Source organism: Pelodiscus sinensis, chromosome 1 (genome assembly GCF_052426305.1).
Source record: "Pelodiscus sinensis isolate ZL-2025 chromosome 1, ASM5242630v1, whole genome shotgun sequence".
NCBI classification, from domain to species: domain Eukaryota; kingdom Metazoa; phylum Chordata; order Testudines; family Trionychidae; genus Pelodiscus; species Pelodiscus sinensis.
Window position 1 is genome coordinate 163444228 of NC_143052.1, and position 24043 is coordinate 163468270.

At 44.0% G+C, this 24043-nt stretch overlaps 1 protein-coding gene across 6 annotated transcripts in view; it reads left to right on the forward strand.

Annotated features, from left to right (window-relative positions):
* Window positions 1-24043, forward strand: part of ARL13B (ARF like GTPase 13B) — a 105460-nt gene that overhangs the window by 57905 nt on the left and 23512 nt on the right. For all 6 annotated transcript variants that reach the window (XM_075908860.2, XM_075908846.2, XM_075908853.2 and 3 more), the window contains one exon: window positions 22749-22854. In XM_075908860.2, coding sequence (XP_075764975.1) covers window positions 22749-22854 — 106 coding nt within the window. The remainder of the gene's footprint in view (window positions 1-22748; window positions 22855-24043) is intronic.

Genomic DNA, 24043 nt, shown 5'->3' on the forward strand with positions numbered 1-24043 from the left:
TTCTGCCTGTTGGAGACCCAGCCTTGCTTTAGAGGAGGATCATTGCATTATAATTGGCCAATAGCAGAGAGTTCCTGTGACCAGTTTCTTGGATACATTAGTTGTAGGCTAGAAATAGAGTAAAGGCTATTAAGTATAATATTCATATATTAAAGGAGATTTAAGTTCTACCATGAAGAGGGGGTGAAGGCGCTCAGACCTTTTCACAAAACTAGTTTGGAAGAGTAACCTCACTCAGTCTTAAGTCTTTTAACTTGGTTCAGAAATTCAGTCCAAAGATAACACACCACATCTATTCTGATTTTAATTAGCTCTGATGTCAGAATCCCATCTCTACATCCTGTTGTTTTCTCTTTTGGGCTTGTCTTGAAGTAGTTCATGTCTGGCTACTCTTTCGGCTCTATTGATCTTTTTTTTTTAACTTCTCCAGGTGGGTATTTTAGGGTTTTAAGTTTTAGGGTTCGTCTACACAGCAGGGCTAAAGTCGAATTAAGCTACACAGCTTCAGCTACGTCAATTGCGTAGCTGAATTAAAAATATCTTAGTTCGGCTTTTGGCGCTATGTACACAACAGGAAGCCGAAGGAAGAACACTCTTCCTTTGACTTCCCTTACTCCTCATGAAATGAGGGTTTCCGTGAGTTGGAGTAAGAAATCCTCCAGCTCACATTATTTTGAAATAAAGGCTTGTAGTGTAGAAACACACTGTGTTATTTCAGAATAACGTCTGCTATTCTGAAATAACGCTGCTGTATAGATGTACCGTTAGGGTGTGTCTACACAGCAAAGTTATTTTTGAATAACGGCTTTTATTCTGAAATAACTATGTGAGCATCTACACAGCAATTCCGTTACTTTGAAATAACATATGGCTTATTCCGACTTTTGTAAACGTCATGCTATGAAGAATAACGCCTATTCCGAAAGGCAGAGGCAAAGTGGGAAACCTGGGGCGAGCAGGGACTTAAGTAGTCCCCACTCACGCTGGGTCCGACTGCTGCGTGGGTGGTTCTTACTACATTTGAAAGCAGAGGCGCAGAATAGCAAGCACCCAACCCCACCCCCTATTAACTAATCGAGTAGTCTATGGAAATTCCATTAACTACTCAATTAGCTGATTAATTGAAATTTAATATCCCTAGTGTATTTGCGCGGGGCTCTTACTATATTTAAAAGGCAGAGGCGTCCTAGTTGGGACCACGGTGTGAGCAGGGACTGCGTGAGTTCCCGCTCGCCGTTTCCTCCACTGTGCCTCTGCCTTCCCTGCCCCCATGTGGAGACAGTGCTGGGGGAAACTGGTTTTTAAGCTGGTTCCTCCCCCAGCATCAGCTTCTGCTTCCCTTCCTTGCTGCCTCTGATACAGTAGTGGTTCCACTACCTGATAAGCCTATGCTTATCGCATTGTCAACTAGTCGCTTACATCCCTAAAATACACCTTGAACTACAGTGTTTAGGCAAAAGTTTAGCTCCAAGGCTATAGATATGATAGTGCTTTGAGGCTCCTTTCAGGATCATTGGTCTCTTGTGCCTAGTTTTAAGGTCATGTCTGCATATATCCCCAAGAATTCCTCAGTGCCACCTGGCAAAGGGTTCAGAGAAGTTGCTGTTACAGACCAATCAGGCATGACAAGCTTACTAAACCAACAGTCTGCTTTCATAGTATTTATCTTTAAAGAATATCATGTGAGGCAGCAAATGAAAGGTGAGGATGTGCTGATCATTAATATAGTGAAATGTATATATGGACAGTATATAAGTAGTTGTGTGTATACTGAGATAAGGTTTTAAAAGTCTGTAATAAGGCAGAGTTGACCAACAGGTCTTCTGCCAGATCAAAGCATGTCTACTCTGACTATCTCTGTCTCCAGTGTAAATTAAACCTTGTAAAGTCAACACAGATAGCCCTATTTATATGTGAAAGTCAACAGGAAAAACAAATCAGTGGGGAATGTTAAACAAATCAAAGTATGGGAGACATGTTGCTTCCAGCACACCATGAAGGAAACCCCAAGGAGTCATCCTGACTCTGAGGAGAGAAAACAATGGACTTTGGGGTTATAAGAGGAATGAATCAGGATTCTTCTTTTATCCTACAATTGAGTGGAACTGGGCAGTGCAGTTACATCTAGGAAAACAGGATCTTAAGCAACCTTGGCTAAACTAAAGGCTTAAGTGAGATAAGACTGTTTCAGACAAGGATTGCAGCCTAAGTTTTAATCTCTAAAAGCATATTCTACTTCTGTTTTATTTGTAACCTGCTGTTCTTATTAAACTTGTTTTTCACTATACATTGATTCAGGTTCTGTGTTACACTGGATACCCAGTTGAATCAAACAAGCTGTTATGTGTATGCTCTTTCCTTGGGAATAGTGAACCTGGTAATTACTGTGAGTTCTAGTGAGAGGAGTAGGCACTACGGGGAATGCTCTTCAAGGGTATTCAGGGCTTGGATGCACCTATTAACTTGCAAATTAAAAACAGTGAGCAGTCCTGTGTGGCATCTTAGAGACTAACAAATATAGATCATGAGCTTTTGTGGGTAAAACTCACTTCATTGGTTGGGGTTTTACCCACAAAAGCTCATGATATAATATATTTGTTGGTCTCTAAGATGCCACAGGATTGCTCATTTTTAAAGTTACAAACTAACATGACTATCCCTCTGAGACTTTTTGAAAATTCAGGGAGAACTTGCAGAGTCCTGAGGCGACTGGTTGCATGAAAGCAGCTTAGTTGTTGCCAACTCAGTCTCAGGATTTTAGACAAGAAGGATGAGGTAATATCTTTCACTACTTTTTATTGCTGGTCCAATAAGATATTTTCTCACTCACCTTCTCTTAGTGGTTGAAAGGCAGTCGGAGCATAAGGGCTGACAATCAGCTACCACCAGAAAGGTTCCTTAATGAGCGAGAGATAACAAGGTGACTCTGTCCTGGTTGCTCTGAGAAAGCATCACCTTATTATTAAACACGATGTTGAGATAGTAATATCGGGTGCATGATTCAGGTTTTTGTTTTATTTGCAACCTTTTTACGCTGGCAAAAGCCATAGCGTAAGTGCGGTTACACAGGCATGGCGTGATAGGGAGATGAGGCTCAGAATGTTTTTATATGACAAAGCCCTGCAGCCTACAGAGCCAGGCTCTCATGGACTGAGCAAAGAAAAACGGAGAGCTTTCTCTCCTACTATGGCTCCTGCCCAAAGAGCTTTGCCAGCCAGTACCCTACCGCCAGCCCCAACAAGCAGGGTAAGTGTTGGGGAGAAACTGGGAACATCAAGCATTGCAAAACTGTGACTTAAAATGGCCTCAGACCAAAAATCAAAGCACAGACCATCTGCGGTACTGGCACCGACCCAACACTTGGCACCGCCAGCCATGTCGTCCACGGCACTTATGCCAACGGTGCCGCACGAAATGACTCCACCGGAACTGATGGAGTTGCCGCCGACATCGGCGTCAAGACAATTGGTGCAGACATTGGCACCGACACAACCAACACAGAGATTGGCACAGACGTACTTGACACCGGCACCGGAAGGTGGTATAGAACAGCTGACACCGGAGAGAATGAATACTTTCCCGGCACTGAAGAAAGCATCTAAAAAATCAAATAGAATACACAAAATTAGCCCAGAACCACTTCATTTTTCACTAACACCATCATCACGCTTCCCTTCAGTACACTCTCCTGGGATGCAAACCAGCACGCTCAGCCAGGACAGACACTACAGATCGGTATCCAAGCGTTCGCACGTGCCACAACAGCCTGAGATGAGGCACACTTTTGTCACCTCCTCCATCACCAAGGGGATGTTTCAGATCATTACACTCGCCTGTGCTCTCTCCTCATACATACCAACATGAACAACGTATACCCCAACCTTCATCACAATATCACTCTCCCGAAGTCACCCCTATGAATATTCCAATCGATGTTCAACTCGCTGTCATCACCAAAAACAAATGTCAGCCTCCATGCTGTAGGGAATACCCACCTACACGCGAATATCCACCTACATGTAAATATTCTCCTTCTAGCTACGGACTAGAACCTACAATTTCCCCCTCCAGAACACACCATCAATCCAAACCCGAGGAGGGACAAAAATCAGACACAGAAGAACAGCAGCCAGACACCTTGCTGACCATCCAGTCACCATCATCACCTGAAGAAGCAGTTATTCCTAGCGATCAATCACCCCCTGATGACCTGAAACAGTTTCAGGAATTTTTCAAGAGAGTGGCTGCCAGTCAAGTGATCCAACTTTCTGAGGTCCAAGAAAAACAACATCACCGCCTCAAAAATCTACAGCCCTCGCAACACTAAAAAACTTCCATTCCTATAGACAAAGGTGTTACGGAGGCCGCTGATGAGATACGGCAGACTCCATCAATACCTCCATCAAATAAATGAGCAGACAAAGTATTTTGTCCCGCCTAAAAGGCGCTGAATTTTTATTTTCTCACCCACAACCTAATTCCCTAGTTGTGGATGCAGCTCAGCAAAGGGCAAAACTTTTATAATATAAAAATAATCTCGTGGATAAAGCGAGTAAGCGCCTGGACATCTTTGGGTGTAAGATGTACTCATCGTCAACCTTACTCCTTCAAATAGCAAACTATGCAGCATTACTTTCTAATCATAATTTTGACAGTTACACTAGACTTACTACTTTGGTTGAGCATTTACCAGACTCAAAAAGGCCGATCCTGAAATCCATTGTGCAAGAGGGATATGCCTCATCACGAACTTCTCTGCAGATAGCCTTAAACAGCTGATACAGCAACCCAAGCTACTGCAACAGGTAATGAGCAGGGCCTCATGGCTTCAGGCAGCCTCAGTTCCTCATGAACTGCAGACAGAAGTGGAAGATCTTCCATTTGATAAAGAAAAGCTATTCTCCAGAAAGACGGATGAAGTATTACACTCCAGTAAACATTCAAGAACTACCTTTTGGACTTTAGGTATGTACACTCCGCCATACCAATGTAGACAATATGTGCCGTACCAAAGACACAGAGAGTTCTCATACCAGAGATATCAACATAGAGGATTTGACCTGTCTAGACCACAACAACGTCCACAAAAGAGATGGCCTCAGAACAGCTGTAACCCAAACCAGCAATCTAACAAACAGCGGCTTTGACTCCCAGGTCGAGGTCTTGCAGAACCTCCCCCCTGCTAGGTCACCAAGATCATTCTACCGCAACCTTTCACCATCGTCTAAGACCATTTTACCACCATTGGGCTGCTATCATGTCAGATTGTTGGGTCCTAGAGATCGTATCATCAGGTTACACCATTCCGTTTGTAGCTTTACCTCCCACCTCCCCACCAGCCCTGTTCCTCTTCAGAGACCCTTCTCACGAGGACCTCTTACAAAAGGAGGTACATGGTCTTTTAGACAAATGTGCGGTTGAGACACTACCAGAGGAGATCAGGAACAGAGTCTTCTATTCCCATTATTTTTCTTAACAAAAAAGACTGGTGGCTGGAGACCTATTTTGGACCTTGGCAGATTGAACCGATACCTTCAGAAACAACGATTCAAGATGGTGACCCTAGCATCTATTATCCTAGCATTAGAACAGGAGGACTGGTTTGCAGCCCTTGACCTGCAAGACTTGCTTATTTTCGTATTACCATATACCATGCGCGCAGATGGTTTCTGTGTTTTGTGGTTGGATCAGATCACTATCAGTACCAAGTTTTGCCCTTCGGCCTGTCATTGGCACCCAGAGTATTCTCAAAGACACTCGCTGTTGTTGCGGCATACCTCCGTCAACAACATGATTTTTCCGTATTTAGATGACTGTCTAATAAAAGAACCAACTGCTATAAATACCCTCTATATGATATCCATAGCCAGACAGCCTTTCAACCTGCTATGTCTCATTCTAAACGAGCATAAATCAACACTAGTTCCTATGCAAACTCTAGAATTTGTTGGAGTCCAGTTAGACTCCACCACGGCGAATGCATATCTACTGTGCCAGCGATTCCAAGCAATTCAAGACCTGGTCTTTATGCTTATGAACAGTCCTAGAGCTTCGATACTTACCTGCCTACAACTCATGGGCCACATGGCAGCTACAACTTACGTATTTCCTGGTGCGAAGCACCACTTTCGCTCCCTTCAACACTGGCTTGATTCCATTTACAGTTATCACAAGCACAATGTACACAGACAAATGTCGATACCTACCAATGTCCCAACATTTCTGAAGCGGTGGATGGACCCAAACAACTTACTTGTAGGAGTTCCATTCCATCGCGAACAACCTACCACACTGATCACCGCCGACGGTTCTCTCAAAGGGTGAGGAGCTCATACGGGAGACCTGTCCATCCAAGGTTTATGGACGACAAGAGAGTCTATCCCACACACCAGCATACTGGAACTCAGGGCGGTTGCAAATGCATGCAGACATTTTCTACCGCATATTCGAGGAACCGCAGTGAGGGTACTTAAGGGCAACGTATCCACAATGTACTATATAAATTGGCTGGGGGGAGGAGAAGCACACAATCCCGTTCCCTGTGCACCGAGGCAATTTGATTATGGAATCGGTACGTACTCAATGCGGTTACCATATCAGCTTCCTACCTACCTGGTTCCAGCAATGTACTCACGGATTCCCTCAGCAGACATTTTGCTCCAGACCACGAGTGGAAACTTCATCCACACGTTCTTCAGCCTGTTTTCAACCGCTGGGGTCAACCACAGATAGACCTCTTCGCCTCCTCCAAGAACACAAAATGCCAACAGTATTGTTCCAGGGCTGGTATAGGTCTGGGATTGCTAGGGGATGCTTTTCTCCTCCTCCTGGAGAGGAACCCTCTTATACACCTTTCCTCCCATACCATTCATTCACAGAGTTCTCAAGAAAATCAACAGAGATGGAGCAACAGTCATTCTCGTAGCCCCATTTTGGGCACGACAAACGTGGTTTCCCTTTCTATATCAGATGTCTCCTCAACCATCCTATCACCTGCCTATGCATCCCGATCTCCTAACCCAGAACAACGGGACTCTAACCCACCCTCAACCCCATAAACTATGGTTGACAGCATGGCTCAATGTTGGTTCCAGGAAGGTGAACTCCAGTTCTTGGACAGAGCAAGAGATGTGCTACTGCATAGCAGAAAACAATCCACTAGATCCACTTACCTTCAAAAGTGGCGCATTTCTTTTACTGGTCCATTGAGAAGTGAATAGATCCATGCACACAGCACCTTTACATGTCATTTTGGATTGTATCCTGCAACTGAAAGAAAAAGGTTTAGTCCTGGTATCTTTGAAAGTACACCTGGCAGCTAGTACTGTGTTCAACAGATCATTCAGCTATTACTGTGTTCAACAGCTTTTCCATATTTGCACACCCTATCACCAGGAGGTTCCTCAAAGGCCTATCCAACTTGTATCCTCCATGGAGGCTACCACCACCAGCATGGAACTGGAGCTGGTTCTCAATACTCTTATCCGTGCTACCTTCGAACCAATAGTAACCGTTCCACTTTCTGTTGTGGCTCTCAAAGTTACGTTTCTGCTGGCTATTACCTCCGCTCGCACAGTTGGAGAAACAGCAGCCCTAATGGCAGTACCACCATTTATCATCTTCAGTAAGGACAAAGTGATATATTACGTCCATATCCATCATTCATTCCTAAGGCTTGTTCAGATTTCCACATAATGGATGTGAGCCAATCGTGCTCGCATCTTTCTATCCAAAACCACACGGGAATAGTTATGACACTATGCTTCATTCACTAGACATGTGTAGATCACTTGCCTTCTACATAGACAGAACTCAAGTTTTTCGTAAATCAGACTATTAATTTCAGTAGTGGAACTCTGCAGGGGCCAACCCCTCTCATCTCAACGATCTCAAAGCTTATTGTGACTTGCATTAGAAAATGCTACGCTATACAAAATAAGCTACCACCAGAGACACTTAGAGCTCATTCTACAAGAGCTGTAGCAACCTATACAGCCTTCCTGCATGGAGTCCCTCTTAAAGATATTTGTCAAGCAGCCACATGGTCCACTAACGATACCTTCATGAAACCTTATGCAATTTCTCATACCTTATCTACTGATACTGCAGAAGCATCTGCCGTTCTTTCGACTGTGAATAAACTGTGACTCTGTTACCCACCTTCCATATATTTGGGTACTGCTACACAGTCATCAACAGTGGAGCACCCACGGGGACACTACTCAAACAAGGGGAGGAAGTTACCTCGGTGCAGTAACTCCAGTTCTTCGAGGATGTGTGTCTTCATGGGTGCTCCACTACCCACTCCTGCTCCCTGTTTCGGAGTCTCTTATTATCAGGGCTCGACAATCTTTGTAATCTACTCGCCTGTGGCGAGTAGATTACAACCCAGAAGAGCCGGGTTCCGGCGATCTGCGCATGCGCAGAACGCCGGAGAGTGCGGCTGGCGAGCAGGGCTCACTGCGGCTCGGTGAGACCTGCTTATTATGACTTTCAGATACTGGGGCAAACTCGAGGAACTGGCAGGAGTTGGACCACGTGAGACCTGAAAAGAGTGCCTCACATGCGTAGTCCAGCCAACCACTGCTAATGGAAAACTCTGATCTGCAGTGCTGGGATGACCTGACACCAACAGTGGAGCACCCACGGGGACATACATCTCAAAGAACTGTCATTACTCCGCCGAGGTGAGTAACTTCCTTTTGTAAGCATTGTTGTTGTACCTATGCACCTGATGTTCATTGTCATCATTTATGTTTTTGTTTACTTTTTTTACGCTTCTATTACATGGACATTGAAAGTCAAGTCAGTTTTATTTTTAGGTTTTTAATACTCTGTGTTTCAAGCATGTTAGGGGAATATTGATGTATTTTAAAAACTGTTTTCATTGGATGCTTTAGTGTTTCTTGAAATGTTTTTCTTAATCTCCAAGATATTGATACTTACTTTTTACAAGAACATTTTTTTCCATCCCAGTGTTCATGAACAGTCTTATGGTAAACAAATGTTCAATCACAGCGAAGGAAAAAATTAACAGGAAGCCTAATTTAAAATGTAATGTTTTAAAGGTGTTTGATAGATGTATAATGAAGGGGTTGTAGTCACCTATGATAAGAGTAGCTACACAATAACTAGAAAATGACCTGTAAGAGATGCAGACAGCAGTATTCCCTTGCCTCCCTTCAGTTAAAAATGGTCTTTGTTGCATCACAGAAAAGTTTGTGTATAAAGACAGACTTTGCATGCACTGAAAGGTTGCTTTAAGGTTTCTTTGGAGGAAAGAAGAGTCTGTTTAAAAGCAGAGGGCTGTTAATGGAGAATACATACCCAGCCAATAATTTCTTTTCTTTTGGTGATATGTTTGAGTACTGCCTCCAACTGCAATTAGAATAGTGTCAAGAGGAGAGAATTGGTCTATGCCAGGGGTCCGCAACCTATGGCACCAGTGCCACTTATGGCACATGAGCCAATTTTTAGCAGCACATGGGGAGGGAGCTCAGCACCACCCTTCCTCCCTCATGCAACTGCTAGAGAGCCCTCCCTCTTTTCTTCAGCAGGTTAGGCTGTGGTGGGAGGAGGCAGCATATCCTGAGCAGCCCATTTAGTTGGCCCAAGCATGGATGTGTGATTCTGTGGATGCAATTGTACTTCCAGACTGAATTCTTGTAACAGATTGTATATGTACACCCTCACAGGTGAAATTGTCACCTTATCTCCTGGCTACTTTCCCCAACCTTCCACCATTATTTGTTTTCTCTTGGATTTAGCTTCTACTCCTTTTTCATTTCCCAGTCTCACCATATCCTGAGCAACCCATTTAGTAGCCCTGACTAGATTGGATAAGAAAGAGGAATAGAGCTGGAGGGCATCCAGCATGCTGAAAATATTATTGGCTCTGTGCCACTTGAACAAGAGGTGGAGGCAAGATGGAACATACAGAAATCTACAGGGGAGAGCAACTGGTAGCTCTAAGTTACTGCTTTTCTGCCCCCTCTGACATTTCCCTGTTAGTAATGAAATTGCCAAATTGCAGCCCCATCTGTCTTTTCTGGGAGTTTACAGACAAGCCAGCAACAGCCAATAGTCAATGGTATTGAAGGCAGCTGATTCTATGTGATTGTTCTTAATCTCTCACCAGGTGATCTGCCAATTCTGTCTGGTGCAGCTGGAAAATCCAGTTAATGAGTTGACCGATTAAACATTAGGTTGACCTAATGTTTAACCAATTAATCGAATAAGTGAGATCTAGGCTGGGGACTGCTGTAGCTTGGTTGGAGCAGCCCCTAGCTCATGGGGCTTCCCCCTCTAGTCCTCTGCTGCTGCTGGCTCCCAGCCCCTGTCCATGGCAGGCTTGGGCCTCCCCGTGGATAGAGGCTACTCCAAACTCCAGTCGCTCCTGTGTGCAGCGGGGCTGGAGCAGCCCTGCTCCATCCCCCACTGGTTACCAGTGAATTTGTAAGCATCACCTATTTAAGGTGATGCTAACCGGTTAACTTTTCACATCCCTAGTGTAGCCCCAGTAACATAAATGGTTCTGTACCAAAGTTCCCTCTAATTTTTTTCATTCATGTGTAGAATAAATATAATGTGCACCAAGGCATGTATAGATGTGCACCACCAATAGAAACACATGTTTCTGGGTGTGGGCGCTCTAGTAATCATCTGGGTGGCATTTGAATATCTCCTTGGTCACCGCCCAAGTAAACAGCTTAAAGGGAACACTGTTCTGTACCTGGACTGACAAGGAGATAGGAGGCATTCAGACACTGGGGCAGTTCTCTTGCCATAGCCATCACCTGAATAATATCTAATCTTCCATTTGATTAATGATAGATAACTGGCCAGAGTATCAATAGCAAATAATGGTTTTTGAGTGGTGGTTATACTATAGTTTGCTTAATAGTTTCTGTGAGGTATGGATTCTTTTCTGAATAGAATGACTAAGGATCATTGTCAGCATTGGTCCCTCTTTAAGTACTTAGATGAACAAAAGCTGGCAACCTGCCCGCCTTAAGGTGCTGTCAATTTCTGTCAGCCATTGAACCAGTTCTTAAGCACTGTCCTTCTCCAGTCGGGAATAATATGGGTCCAAAGCACAGGATGTGTCCCGGTTAGTATTTCTGTGAGTAACAATGACTGAAACTGTAGAAGAAAAGAGGTGGTGTTTGGCTCCTCAAGATATAGTGCCTTGATTTTTATGGAGCTGATAGCTGTTCATTTTGTTCAAAAAGTCACAGGGAAGTTTCATCGCAATGGGAGGATTGTGAAAGATTTTTTGATGGTGCTTATTTCAAAATATAATGATTTTAATGAAATACATTAAGAAAGGAGGGGAAAATGAATAGTTCTCTGAACTGCATGCCTGCGTAGTACATTTAAATTTGATTTCCTCATTTGAAGTGCAGCTACTCACCGAGCAACAACACAGGTGAGTAGCTGTGCGGAATGGTGGGAGCTGGGAGGTCAGGAGGGCTGAAACACCCTGGCCAGCTGGCTGTGGCTTTCAGCTGAAAGAGGCTGCCCCGCGCTCCTGCTGATTGGGCAGCTTTTCCTCTGCACCTGCCTACGTGGAGTGTGGGGCGCCATGGTGCTCAGCTAGGGTATACCACGCTCCATGGGCAGGCGCAGAGGAGAAGTTGCCCAATCAGCTGGAGCGTGGTTCAGCCTCCTCCGGGCTCAATGCCACAGCCAGCTGGCCAGGCAGCTTCCCCTCTGCACCAGCCCACGTGGAGTATGGTGCACCTTGGCTGAGCGCCATGGCCATCTGGCCAGGTAGCCACTTCTCTTCGCTCGAGCCCAGCTGCCCTGCGCTCAGCCCAGGGAGGCTGCGCCTAGCTGCAGCTGTGCTGGAGCAAGTTTCCCGGGCAGAGAGCAGGGCAGCCGGATTGGAGCGAAGAGAAGCGGCTTCTCTTCACTCTAGCCCGGCTGCCCTGCGCTCAGCCAGGAGGGAGCGTGGGTCGGAGGCTTCCCTCCGTGGCTGGTGTAGGGAACTCCCTGCCCCCAACCTTGTTCCCTCTCCCCTGCCCCAAACCTGTCCCCCACCCTCCTGTTTCCTCTCCCTTGTCCCCCACCCCCGCTGCAGTAACCTGCTCCCCCCCTGCAGAAACCAGTTCCCTCTGGCACTCTGTCCCCTACTGCAGAAACCTGTCTCCCCCCCCCCCCCCCAGCACTCTGCCCCCTCTCCCCTGCCCCCACTGGCACGTTGTTCCGTTCCCCAGAACCCACTAGCACCCCTCCCCAGTACTGTGTCCGCTGCTCCTGAATGACTTTTTTATGGGTCAGTGACCCCTGACTCAAGGCAGGTTCCCTGCCATTCTCATAAATAAAGACAATGCAGAAACTTTTTGTGTTTAATATAGTATTTTATTTAAAAATGAAGCCTGGCCAACAAACCCCCAATTGAGGCCAAGCCCCCATCTGGCCACAACCACTTTTGCATTCCCCCTTCCCCAGACCCTACATCTGAGCCTATCAAACACTGGAACCCCCTGCCCAAGCCCCTCACATCCCCCAACCCAAATTCCTGTACCTTCACATCCACAAGCCTGTGGCTTGCTTAATATCCCAACACTGCCCGGCCTGGAGCCCCGTCCCCGAGCCGGTGTCCCCTTCTCCACCTTCTCCTGCATCCAGATTTCCTCCCAGAGCTTGCACAGTTCACCCCTTCCCACACCCAAATCCTTCATTCCCACCCCAGAGACTACACATCTGTCTCAACCCAGCGAGGGTCCGGCTAGATTGCAGGGCTGCGTCTAGACTGGCATGATTTTGCGGAAATACTTTTAACTGAAAAGTTTTTCTGTTAAAAGTATTTCCATAAAAGAGCGTCTAGATTGGCACGGATGCTTTTGCTCAAAAGCATCTATGCCCAGTATAGACGTGCTTTTGTGCAAGAAAGCTCCGATGGCTATTTTAGCCATCAGGCTTTCTTGCGCAATAAATTAAGGTGCCTGTCTACACTGGCCCTCTTGCGCAAGTATTCTTGCGCAAGAGGGCTTATCCCGGAGCGGGAGCGTCAAAGTATTTGCGCAAGAAGCACTGAATTCTTACATTAGAACGTCAATGCTCCTGCGCAAATTCAAGCGGCCAGTGTAGACAGCTGGCAAAATCTTGCCAGTCTAGATGCACCCCAGTGTTTTTCAGGATTCTGGATATATCCCGGAAAAATTCTTCTGCATCCAGAGTTGCTTTTGTTCTTATGCTTTTTTAGTGGAAGAGCAAGCAGGCTCTTTCCATAGGAATAAGGGGGCTTCCAAAAGAAGGGTTTTTTTACGACATTTGGTCTAGTCTAGACAGGCCAAATGTTGGAAAAACCTCTTCCTACAGAAGAATTATTTTTTTTTTTAGCAGCAGTATAAGGATTGGGATAGCAAGTGATGGAGAGGAGGAGAATAGAGAGGGCGGGGCTTCAAGGAAGGGGTGGGGCTGTAGATCTTGGCTTGGTCTGTCATTTAAAAAGTGATCTTCGGTGTAAAAAGGTTGGAGACCACTGCCTTAGACTAACAAACAATTATATGAATAGTATCATGAGCTTTCGTAGGCAAAACCCACTTCCAGAGTTGGTCATTTTCAGACTTCTTGCTGCTGTACAGTATTCTTTGCTGTTGCTGATTTTCTATTTAGTATAGGATCATAGCAGTCACTGAAAGTTCAACGTAACATTACTTTAATTTATGATTGTATTCCAAATGTTCTGCATCCTCTGCAGGCACAGTAGGCAGTAACACTGAAAGATAGTAATTTTCAGGAGGAAGAAAATAATGCTAGGGAAATGTGCTGCTTAATAGCAATCTCACAGTTTCAAGAGATTTGCCAAGGAGCAATATCGCCATTGTGGAAGGTTTTAAGAATTATTAGTTTTTTTCATCAAAACTAGGGATGTGAAATCCTGTTTAATCAGTTAACTGGTTAAATGTTATGTGACACCAGTTAACCACTCACATGGGCACTCTCCCCCAATGGGTTAACTGTAACCAGTAAGCATCACCTGGTGAGGGTGATGTTAATGATTAACTATTCACATCCCTAATTAAAACAGGTAGAGGGTAGGGAAATGCAATATAGTGTTGACACAGGTATTTTAATAGCAATGTGCCTGCTGAGAGAACTATTACTCGTTGTCTTGATCTCATCAGATTATTTGTTCAATCTTTGTGGAACCAGAGGCATTCAAGAAAAGCTAAATAAGTGGTTCTTTTTTAGGGTTTTCCACTAAAGCATGTAAGTCACACTAAATAACCTAGGAAATCTTCCAACATTAAAATTTTAAAACATCAGTGAATTTGTATGACCTGTATTGTTTCCTGTGTCCTTGTTTCACAGAAGATCGTTTGGTTTACATCTGCCTCTCCATTTGTTTTTAGTAAGCAGTGATGTATTTGTGACTGCAGACTTCACAGAAAACTATCAAAAAGCTGATTGTATGTTTATCTTAGTTATAGATCTGGAAAAGACTATTTTTAAACAAGTCTCTCTCCGATTAATGCTTTTTTGTGAAACATTTAAATTAGGGTTATTTGCAAAGCTCAAAGTAAATATTATAGCATGATTCTCAGCGTACTGTTTCACACAGATACAATTATGGTAAAATTGAGAAGAGTAAAAATTTAAAGGGGCTTTTTGAATGTGTGTATTGGGAAGACACACAAAGACATGAAATGGTGGAGCATTTAATGGAGGAAAGTGTTGGTTAATGGGGTAAAACTAAACCAAGCTTTTGGGGAAAAGATGATAGGTGTGGGTTGGAAAAGCAGAGACTGGTAGTCTATAGCAGTGTTTCTCAACCAGGAGTACCCTTAGGCAGGAGTACTTGAGAGAAGTCTGGGAGGGCGGGGGTGGGGTACGTCAACACAACTGAAAGTTGGAGAAAACTGAATTTGTTTTAAGTTTTACAGCACTTTATTATTTTTGTTCTTTTTACACCTAAATTTCATTGCCCGCTCAGCTACGATTAAGTTGTTTAAACAAATGTGTTGCAATAGTAGACAAAAAATTGTGTCTGAAAACTTAAGTACTGGGGGTACTCTCTTTTTTTTTTTTAATGGGTACTTTATAAAAAAAAAAAAAAAAAAAAAGGTTGAGGAACACTGGCCTAGAGTCACACCAAGCTGATTTGGAGAGAAGCGAAACACCTCCAAAAGAGTGTTTGGCCTCAGTGTCCCAATTTGGGACATGTAGAATCGTTAGATGCTTGGTTTCTAGGGTCTTGCAGCAGATTTTGCAGTATTTTCTAAAAGGTTCTCCTTATGAAAATATTTCAAATGCTTTTTGGTTGCAAAAGGGGCCTTGGCTTAAGCAGTGTGAATGATTCCTGAACAGGATTTGGTCTTTTAGTGCTGTGATCCATGCATCAGATTCCTATGCTAATATGACTTCCTCTCTGTTGCCCTGTATTCATAGGGTGTCCTCCATGAGTTGATCCCTAAGGCCTTAGGTGAGGTAGATTTTTTTTTCCCATAACATAAGAACAAAAGGCCTTTCAATTAAACTGAAGTGGCAAACTCAAACCTGCTAAAAAGGAAATACTTTTTCCACATCTGTGATTAGACTGCTGAACTGCATACAGCAACATCCTGTGACAATGATTGAGCAAGATTCAAAGTGGGAGTAGGGTTTATGTGGCTAACAAGATTATTCACAGTTATAACAGTGACTGGTAACTGTATTAAAAGGGAGACAAAACACCAGTTTTCCAGGTGTATGCACCGATCTCTGTAAGGGAAAAGTCCAAGATCTATATGTGGGCTCATTGTCTTGACTTCGTTTAGTGTGAGGTTTCTTCCAACTTCTGTGCAGTATCTGTTGTTGGCCATTTTAAAAAACAAGATCCTGGACTATGTGGATCATGTCTGATCCAGAAAGACAATTCCCCCATATGCTTTCTTCTCTGTGTCTCTTGCAGGCTATGACAAAGCTCCTTCTGTGCTTTGCTGGGTCCCACATATTAGGACACAGAGCTTGCCTCAGAGGTTCACAGCAGTGTACAGTTTAGATGCTTTCCCTGGGGCACAAGCTTGTCTTTTTATTGAGCCATTCTTATCATTGACGGGCATGGAGGAAAGGGAAGAGAACAATCCCCAAACTCCTTTCCCAAAGTAATCTTTCCTGTCTGTCTTGTTGTCTGGATCAACTCTCTTGTGGCAAATAGGGAGTTCAGGTATGGGAAGCACCCATGCCCACCCTCTACTCCGGGTTCCAGCTGTATAGATGATAGCTGTCTGCAGTGTCTCCTGAACCAGCTGTGTGACACTTACCTCTGGGCCATTTCCCGCAGTACCTCTACAGTATCTTCTTTGTTGTTACTGAAGATCTTCCTCCTGGAACCTGAGCATTTTCATCTCCCAGTCAGGGATGTCATTTCAGATTTTGCTGGGGGCAAACCCATGCATGCTGTGATGGGGCAGAGAGAGAGAATTGATGGGGCAGGCCGATGAAAGCAATGTTATTGAGCATGCTCTGTATAAGCCAAGCAGCAAATTGGAGGAAGTGGGATCAATCCCATCCACCCTCTCCTCCCCCCCCTCCCCGGCAATCTGTTTCCAAGAGCTACTAAGGCACTTGAAAATTCTAGTTTTTTGTCAGATAACAGCAATTAGCTGATTGGAGCACTGTATCTAATTCCTATGTACAAGAAAGAAAAATAAATATTAGACCTACTTGGCTCTAACACTAACATATTCTGGCATCCTGGGCCAGTCACTTAAGGGACACTGGTTAGGCTTAAAATTCTAATATATATTTCTTACTTTATTACTGTGGGAAGAGAGAGTGAGAGGCACTATCACAGCTATGGGAGGAGAGTGGGGTCTAGTGAGTTACAGCAGGGGGCAGAAACATCTGGGTTCTACTGGTTGAACCTCTCTAGACCTGACCAGAGAATTTGCTGAACCACGGGAGGTCAGTGTTGTAGTGAGATGGTCTCTTTATTTTTATTTCACCGAGGCAGATAAATGGAAGTGTTTGCAATGCTGCTTAATAATGTATGACTGTACTGATACACCCTATACAAGCCTACGCCTAGCCAAAGCTTATCAGATCTCTTCATAACAAAATGTTAGTGTTGTAACACAATTTTACTGTATTGGCACAAGGAAATAAGTAGATAAAAGCATAAAAAAATGCTTACTCTTAGCAGCATTACCAGCACTTCCACTGCTTGCTGGTCTTTTAGAAGACATGTAGGTGTAATTTAGAGATAAATAACACACAACGCTAAGAGCCAGGACTGGTGACTGGAAAGAAACTTAACAGGACCATGGAAAACTTGGCCATATCCATGATAAGCGGACAACCAACTAGCTAAAATCCATGCCAGACCATGAATATTGCTGGACCAGAGAGGTTCAACCTGTATATAACAACATCAGAATGGCCATTCTAGGACAGACTAATGATCCACCTATCTCTGCATCTTGTCTTCCAACACTAGCCAATGCCAGGTGTTTCAAAAGTAATTAACAGAAGAGGTGTTCATCAAATGATCCATCCTCATTGCCCATTCTTAGCTTCTTGCAAAGAGAAGCCAGGGATACCATCAGTAGCCACCTGCTAGAGATGGAAGCAACTAGTCGACTACCTGATAAGCTAGGTTTCTGGAGGGAGGGATCACTCAGTGGTTTGAGCATTGGCCTGCTAAACCCAGGGTTGTGAGTTCAGTCCTTGCGGAGGCCATTTAAGAATTTGGGGCAAAAATTTGTCAGGGATGGTACTTGGTCCTGCTGTGAAGGCAGGGGCCTGAACTTGATGACCTTTCAAGGTCCCTTCCAGTTCTAGGACATAGGCAATCTCCATTAATTAATTAATTAATTAAAAATGCTTGTTGGGTAGTTGAGTAGAAACTTGACTAGTTGCTTCCCCCCCCCCCCCCCCACACACACACACCTTGCTGCCTCTATTGGACCAGGGGAGGGGAGGAGACTCGGCTAAAAAAACGGTTCCTCCCAGCACCGCCTTCATGGGGAGCTGGGGAGGCAGAAGGCAGTAGGAAAATGGCACAAGCAGGGATTGAAACAACCGTGCTCATGCTGGTCCTGACTGCTGTTCCTCTCCCTTTGAAATGTATAAGAGCTGTCTGTGGGTGGCTCTTATACATTTCAAAGGGAGAGGTGCAGCAGGATCCCCCCTTATCAAATAATTGAGTAGTCAATGAAAATTGCATTGACTACTCAATTAGCTGATACATTGAAATTTAACATCCCTAGTACCTATCCTCCTTTCATTCTTATTGGAACTCTGTTATAATTAGGGTCTTTCCACCATCCGCTGGCAACGAGTTCCACAGGCTGACTGAAGATATAATTTCATTTGTTTTAAAACTGCTGCCTATAAATGTAATGGGTGATCTTGTGTATTGCTAATGAAGAAGTAAAAAAAACATTTCCTTATTCAATTTTTCCATACCATCCATGATTTTCTAGACCTCTGTTATATCCTCCAACCTTTAGTCATTTATTTTCCAAGCTGAAAAGTCTGTCTCTTTAATCTCACCTCATATGGAAGCTGTTCCATACCCCTAATCATTTCTGTTGCCCTTCTGGATACCTTTCCCAAATCCAATATATATGCAGCTCTTTGATTAAGGAAATGCGGCTCCTGCTGCTTCTGAGCTGCGCGCCTGGACTGTTCTGCACACGCGCCCAGCGCCTGGAGGAAGAAGTGTGGCGGTGGCTCCGGGACCCAGGCATTAGGTTAGAGTGTGTGTGTGGGGGGGGGGGGCGGCCGGGTGTCCTGGCTCTGGGGGAGCAGAGAGGGATTGGGTTGGGGGAGGGGGTGCCTGGCTCTCGGAGAGAGGTGGAGGATTGGATTAGAATGGAGGAGCCTGGAGGTGCCTGGCTCTGGGGGAGGGGGGAGGCATTGGGTTAGAGCGGGGGGAGGGAAGCCCCTTAAACTCAAAAGTCTTCGTGGATGCAGAATAAGGTAACCAACACAGGTGTCATATTTAAATTTCAGGGCAAAAAAAGAATCAGCATGTACCTGTTTTATACTGTTTCTCTTTAAGGAAAATTCAAAAGCTATTGTTTGCCAGGCTAAAGCAATTATTCTGAGACATGAATCTCTCCCTTATTGTTTTTGAACCTCTCATATTTGCAGTCTGACAGACCTGCATTTTTAGAACTATAGAAAAGCCATAATCTTCATAAGTAAAAAAAAAATGAGGAAACCATACCAGAGATCAATAAGCTGGAGTGAAACAAGCACTTCAAATACTCCTAATTTAGTTCTCAGTTCAGTTTAATTTTAAAATACTCACAGGACATAATAGGGCAGTAGTGTTCAATTTAAAATACATGGTGGAGATTTTTTTTTAAGTGAGAGAGTATTATTGTATTTTTAAAGGTTTTTTTTTTTTTTTTTTTTTTTTTTTAATTTGATGTTTGTTCCTTGTCAAGTTCTCTACAGATCTATGCACTGGCTGTGAATTTAAGTGACTAGAGACTTTTTATTAGTTTTTGACAGAAATGTCTTATAATGTTGTTTTTACCACTACATTTTGTGTACTGTATCTTTCTATATATAGATATATAAAAATAAATATATAATACATGGCTCTTTGCACTCTGTCCACTGCTATTTTGACTCTTCGAGTCTAACTAGTTGGCCATCCCTGAGAGAGGGCAACTAGATATGTGGGCATGCCATGATTTTATATAAAGTCAATATGATATTTTATTTTATTATCTGTTCCTTTCCTAATTATTCTGAATCTTTTAGGTTTTTAGATTGCCACTGAACATTGAGCAAATATTTTCAGGGAGCTATCCACAATGATTCCCAAGATCTTTCTTGAGTAGTAATTTGGGCCCTATTATTTTGTATGTATAGTTGGGATTATATTTTTCTATGTGCATTACTTTGTATTTATCAATATTGAATTCTACCTGTCATTGTGTTGTGCAGTCACCTAGTTTTGTCAGATCACTTTGGAGCTTTTTTCAGTACCTGGCAATGTTTTCATTAGCAAACAATCCTTCAATTACTTGAATGAGACACCTTTTGTTATCATAATCACTTTGCCCCTCTTTGTTTATGAACAAGCTCCCTGCCCCAAAGGCAAATCTGGGAGCAGCACAGGCTCTGTTGCAGTTAAGAGCTTTCTCTGTGGCACTTTAAGCAAACCTCAAGTATGAAATACAGGGGCTCAAACTTCAGAGGAGGTCTGTAGACCCCTGCTCCCAGTCCTCCAGGAGCATGCCTTTTTACTCCCGCTTCTTGGGCATTGTCAACTAACTTGAGAAGTCTTTTTAACCAGTACTAGCTGGCTCTTAATTGGCTCCAGGTGTCCTTAATTGTTTGTAGCAAGTTCATGATTGACTGCAGGTGATTTGATTGCTTTGGAGTAGCTCCTGTTAGTTTACCCACAGAAAAGGGACTTGTTTAATCTGGAGCGAATGCATCTGTCCTGTATCCGTCTTCTGTAGCCCTTTGGCCTGACCCTGTTACAGGGCCTATCTTTGCTGCAATATCTATAAGAAATTGACCAACCTGATGGCACCTTATCAAGAGTAGTAGTTACTTTGTCAGTTGTGTGGTTTTTATTCTATGCCTTGCTCCCATACACTCTGGTTGTCACATGTATTTTGGTCCCATGATTCTACAAACTCCTTTCAAGCACAGGGTTTTGTCCATGTGGAGTAGCCTGCAGGATTTAAGACTTTAGATTGTAAACTCTCTTTGAGAAAGAACTACCTTCCTTCGTACATCTTCTAGTACAATAGAACCCCAGTTCAGACTAGAGAAGCTGGGTACTGCTGTAATATAAATATAATTCCTATTAATAATTATGGCTCTCTATAGTGTACTAGTTGTCTTTTGCTGAGGAAATCAGAGTTGGAGCTATCCCGAATTGCTGTAACCATTTAGAGAAGTGGTCACCAAACAGTAGATCGGGATCTACTGGTAGATCTTGGAGCCTCTGACAGGTGATCCTGACTGGTTCGGCCAAGAGGCTATCAAGTGCCAACACATAGCTGCCTCTCCCCGCACTGCTGCACAGCTCCTAGCCTCCTGCTTGCTGGGCAGGGGAGGGAGAGGAGAGTGCTGAAGTCAGGATGCCCCCTCTCCCACTCTATCCCATCTCCACAGAGCAGAAAGGGGACACAACAAGGCTTCGGATGGAGGGAGTTTGCTGGCTGCTTTTGGGAGTGGTGCAGGGCCAAGGCAGAGGTGAGCCTGCCTTAGCCCCACTGCACCACCACGTAGGAGCCACTTGAGGTCAGCAGGGCCCAGCCAGAGCCCACATCCCGAAACCCTACCCAATCATGAACCCCCTCCTGCACCTCAAGTCCCTGCCCTAGCTCCGAGCACCTCTGCATCCCAACACTCTCCCACAGCCTGCACCTAGAATCCCTCTTGCACCCCAACTGCCTGCCCCAAGCTCAGAGCCCCTCTCTCACTCCAGATCCCTTAACCCAAGACCGGAGTCTGCACCTTAGCCTCAGCCTGGTGAAAGTGAGGGAGGAGGGGGGAGAGAGGACGGAGTGAGCAGGGGGGAAGGGGCACAAAGAAGGTGGGGCAAGAGTATTTGGGTGTGAGGTAGATCTTCAATTGCACTTAAATTAAAAAAGTGATCTTGTGCTTTAAAAGGTTAGAGACCACTGATTTAGCTTTCAAGTCATGGGTCTTCAGAAGGTGAAATACTGGAGTGCAGGACAACCTGGTATTGTCTCAAGCATGAAGCAGCATGATGTAAAGCAGTGTTGCTGAATAGTCCGTCTGTGGGTTGCCACAGTTCCCTGAGAGATCTCCCTGACACAGTTTAGGAAGGAAGTAAACAGGTCTCTTGTATCAAAAAGGTTGACAAACATGGATATAAATTGTGGTGGACAGACTGTGGCTTACCTCAATCTGGTCCTCAAGCTCCCGCTGCGGAGCAGCATTGGTGGCTTGCCCTGCTTTGCACATGCTGTGGCCCTATGTAGCTTCCAGAATCAGCAGCATGTTTCCCCTCTGGCTCCTATGCATAGTGGTACCCCGAGGGCTACATGTACTGTTCCTGACCCAAGCATCGCCCACGTAGTTCCTATTAGCTGGGAACTATGGCCAGTGGGAGTGCAGCGGTAGCACCTGTGAAAAGGGGAGGTAGGGTAAAAAGCCACATAGGAGCTGTCTGGAACAGGGAAATGCTGCTGCTTCTGGGAGCTGCTTCAGGAGGTAAGCATAGCCTGGAGTCTGCACCTCAAAGGCTCATCCTGTGCCCCAGCCTCCTGACAGGCTTGATCTCTCTCCTGCCCTCCAAACCCCTTGGTCCCAGCCCAGAGCACTCTCCTGTGACCCAATGTCCTCCTCTGCAGCCCCACCCCAGAGTCTGCACTCCCAGCAGGAGTTCTGCTCCTCAACCCCGATTTCATGAGCATTTATTCATATAGTTTTCATATCCTGATGGGGCTCTCAGGTAAAAAAGTGTGTCCGTTCCTGATATACATTCCAGTGGAACAAAGATGGGAGCAAGGGTTACCGAGTCCTGAGTTCTAATGCAGAGACTGCCACGGATTTTACTATGTGGCTTTAGATAGCTTTATCCCTCAACCTGTTTACCCTTTTGTAAAAGATAGTTACCTAACTCATAGATGCATTGTGCTGATTGATATATGTGTAGCTCTTAGAAAGTTTAAAACCTATAGAATAAGAGTTGCTTTTTTATTGAGATGATAACACCAGAGTCATAATTTTTTTAACCTGCTTGACACTGTTCTAGAACAGAGTGATATGTACCTTTTCTTGCCTTCTCAGTTTTGGTTATTTTTTCTTAGACTGGCAAATAAGCAGGACCGAGAAGGGGCATTAGCAGAAGCAGATGTAATTGAGTGCTTATCCCTGGAGAAACTTGTCAATGAACATAAATGCTTGTGTCAGATCGTAAGTATATCTTACAGTTTTTATTAATATAAATGTAATTCTTGAGAGAGGTGCTATTACTGTGATCCTTTAATCCCAGCAAAAATACAATATGTGTGTATGCGGTGCAAACAGTCCCAGGTCTCACCTTGCCTTTGTGCCTCTTGCCTGACCAGGAGAAATCTTTTCTAGGGCCCCATTTATACATAGTCTCAGGCTGTATTTGCAGAACCAGTTTGAAATTATATTAAAATTATAAAACAATGTAAAAGACTAGCCCCTACAAGTCCACTCAGTCCTACTTCTTATTAAGCCAATTGCTGAGAAAAACAACATTTGCAGGAGATAATGCTGCCGGCTTCTCATTTACAATGTCATCTGAAAGTGAGAATAGGAATTCCCATGGCACTATATTACTTATGTGAGGTGAATTGAAAATAATTTCTTTTATCATTTTTTATAGTGCAAGTATTTGTGATAAAAATGCAAAGTGAGCACTGTAGATTTGTATTCTGTGTTGTAATTGACGGGGCTCGACAAATAATGTAATCTACTCACACATGGCGAGTAGATTACAATCCAGAAGAGCCGACACAGAGTGATATGTGCATGTGCAGAACGCAGAAATGCGCGAAACCGCGCAACTGGCGAGTGGGGCTCGCCGCTGCTTGGCTAGCCCTGGTAATTGAAATAACCATATTTGAGCGTAGAAGAACATCCAAAATATTTAGTACATTTCAATTTGTATTCTGTTGTTTAAAAATGCAATTACAATTGTTGATTAATCATGATTAATTTGAATTCATCACATGATTAATCAATAGTCTATTTAAAATGATTCATTCTAACTTGATTTAAAGATCATTTGGTCAGCCAATATTGTTAGGTGCAATTCTTGTTAAAACCAAAAGAGGAAACTATTCAGATGTTGGATTGTTATTGGAATTGAAATACTGTTTCCAAATAAGATTTTGGACCCATGTTTGTTTTGTTAGGCTTAACCTCTTCAAATGGAGTTGCCATCTAAAAACTGGATCTTTTTGTGAAACAAATTGATGATGGAGTTGGTCTTAGTCCAATTTGCCAGTAAAGAAGCATTCACAAAGAACAGAATCCTAGCCAGGGCTAACTGGCCTTCTCAAATATAACTGCAGGTTGAACCTCTGGTCAGGCAACATCCATTGTCCAGCATGTTTTTACTTAGCCGGAT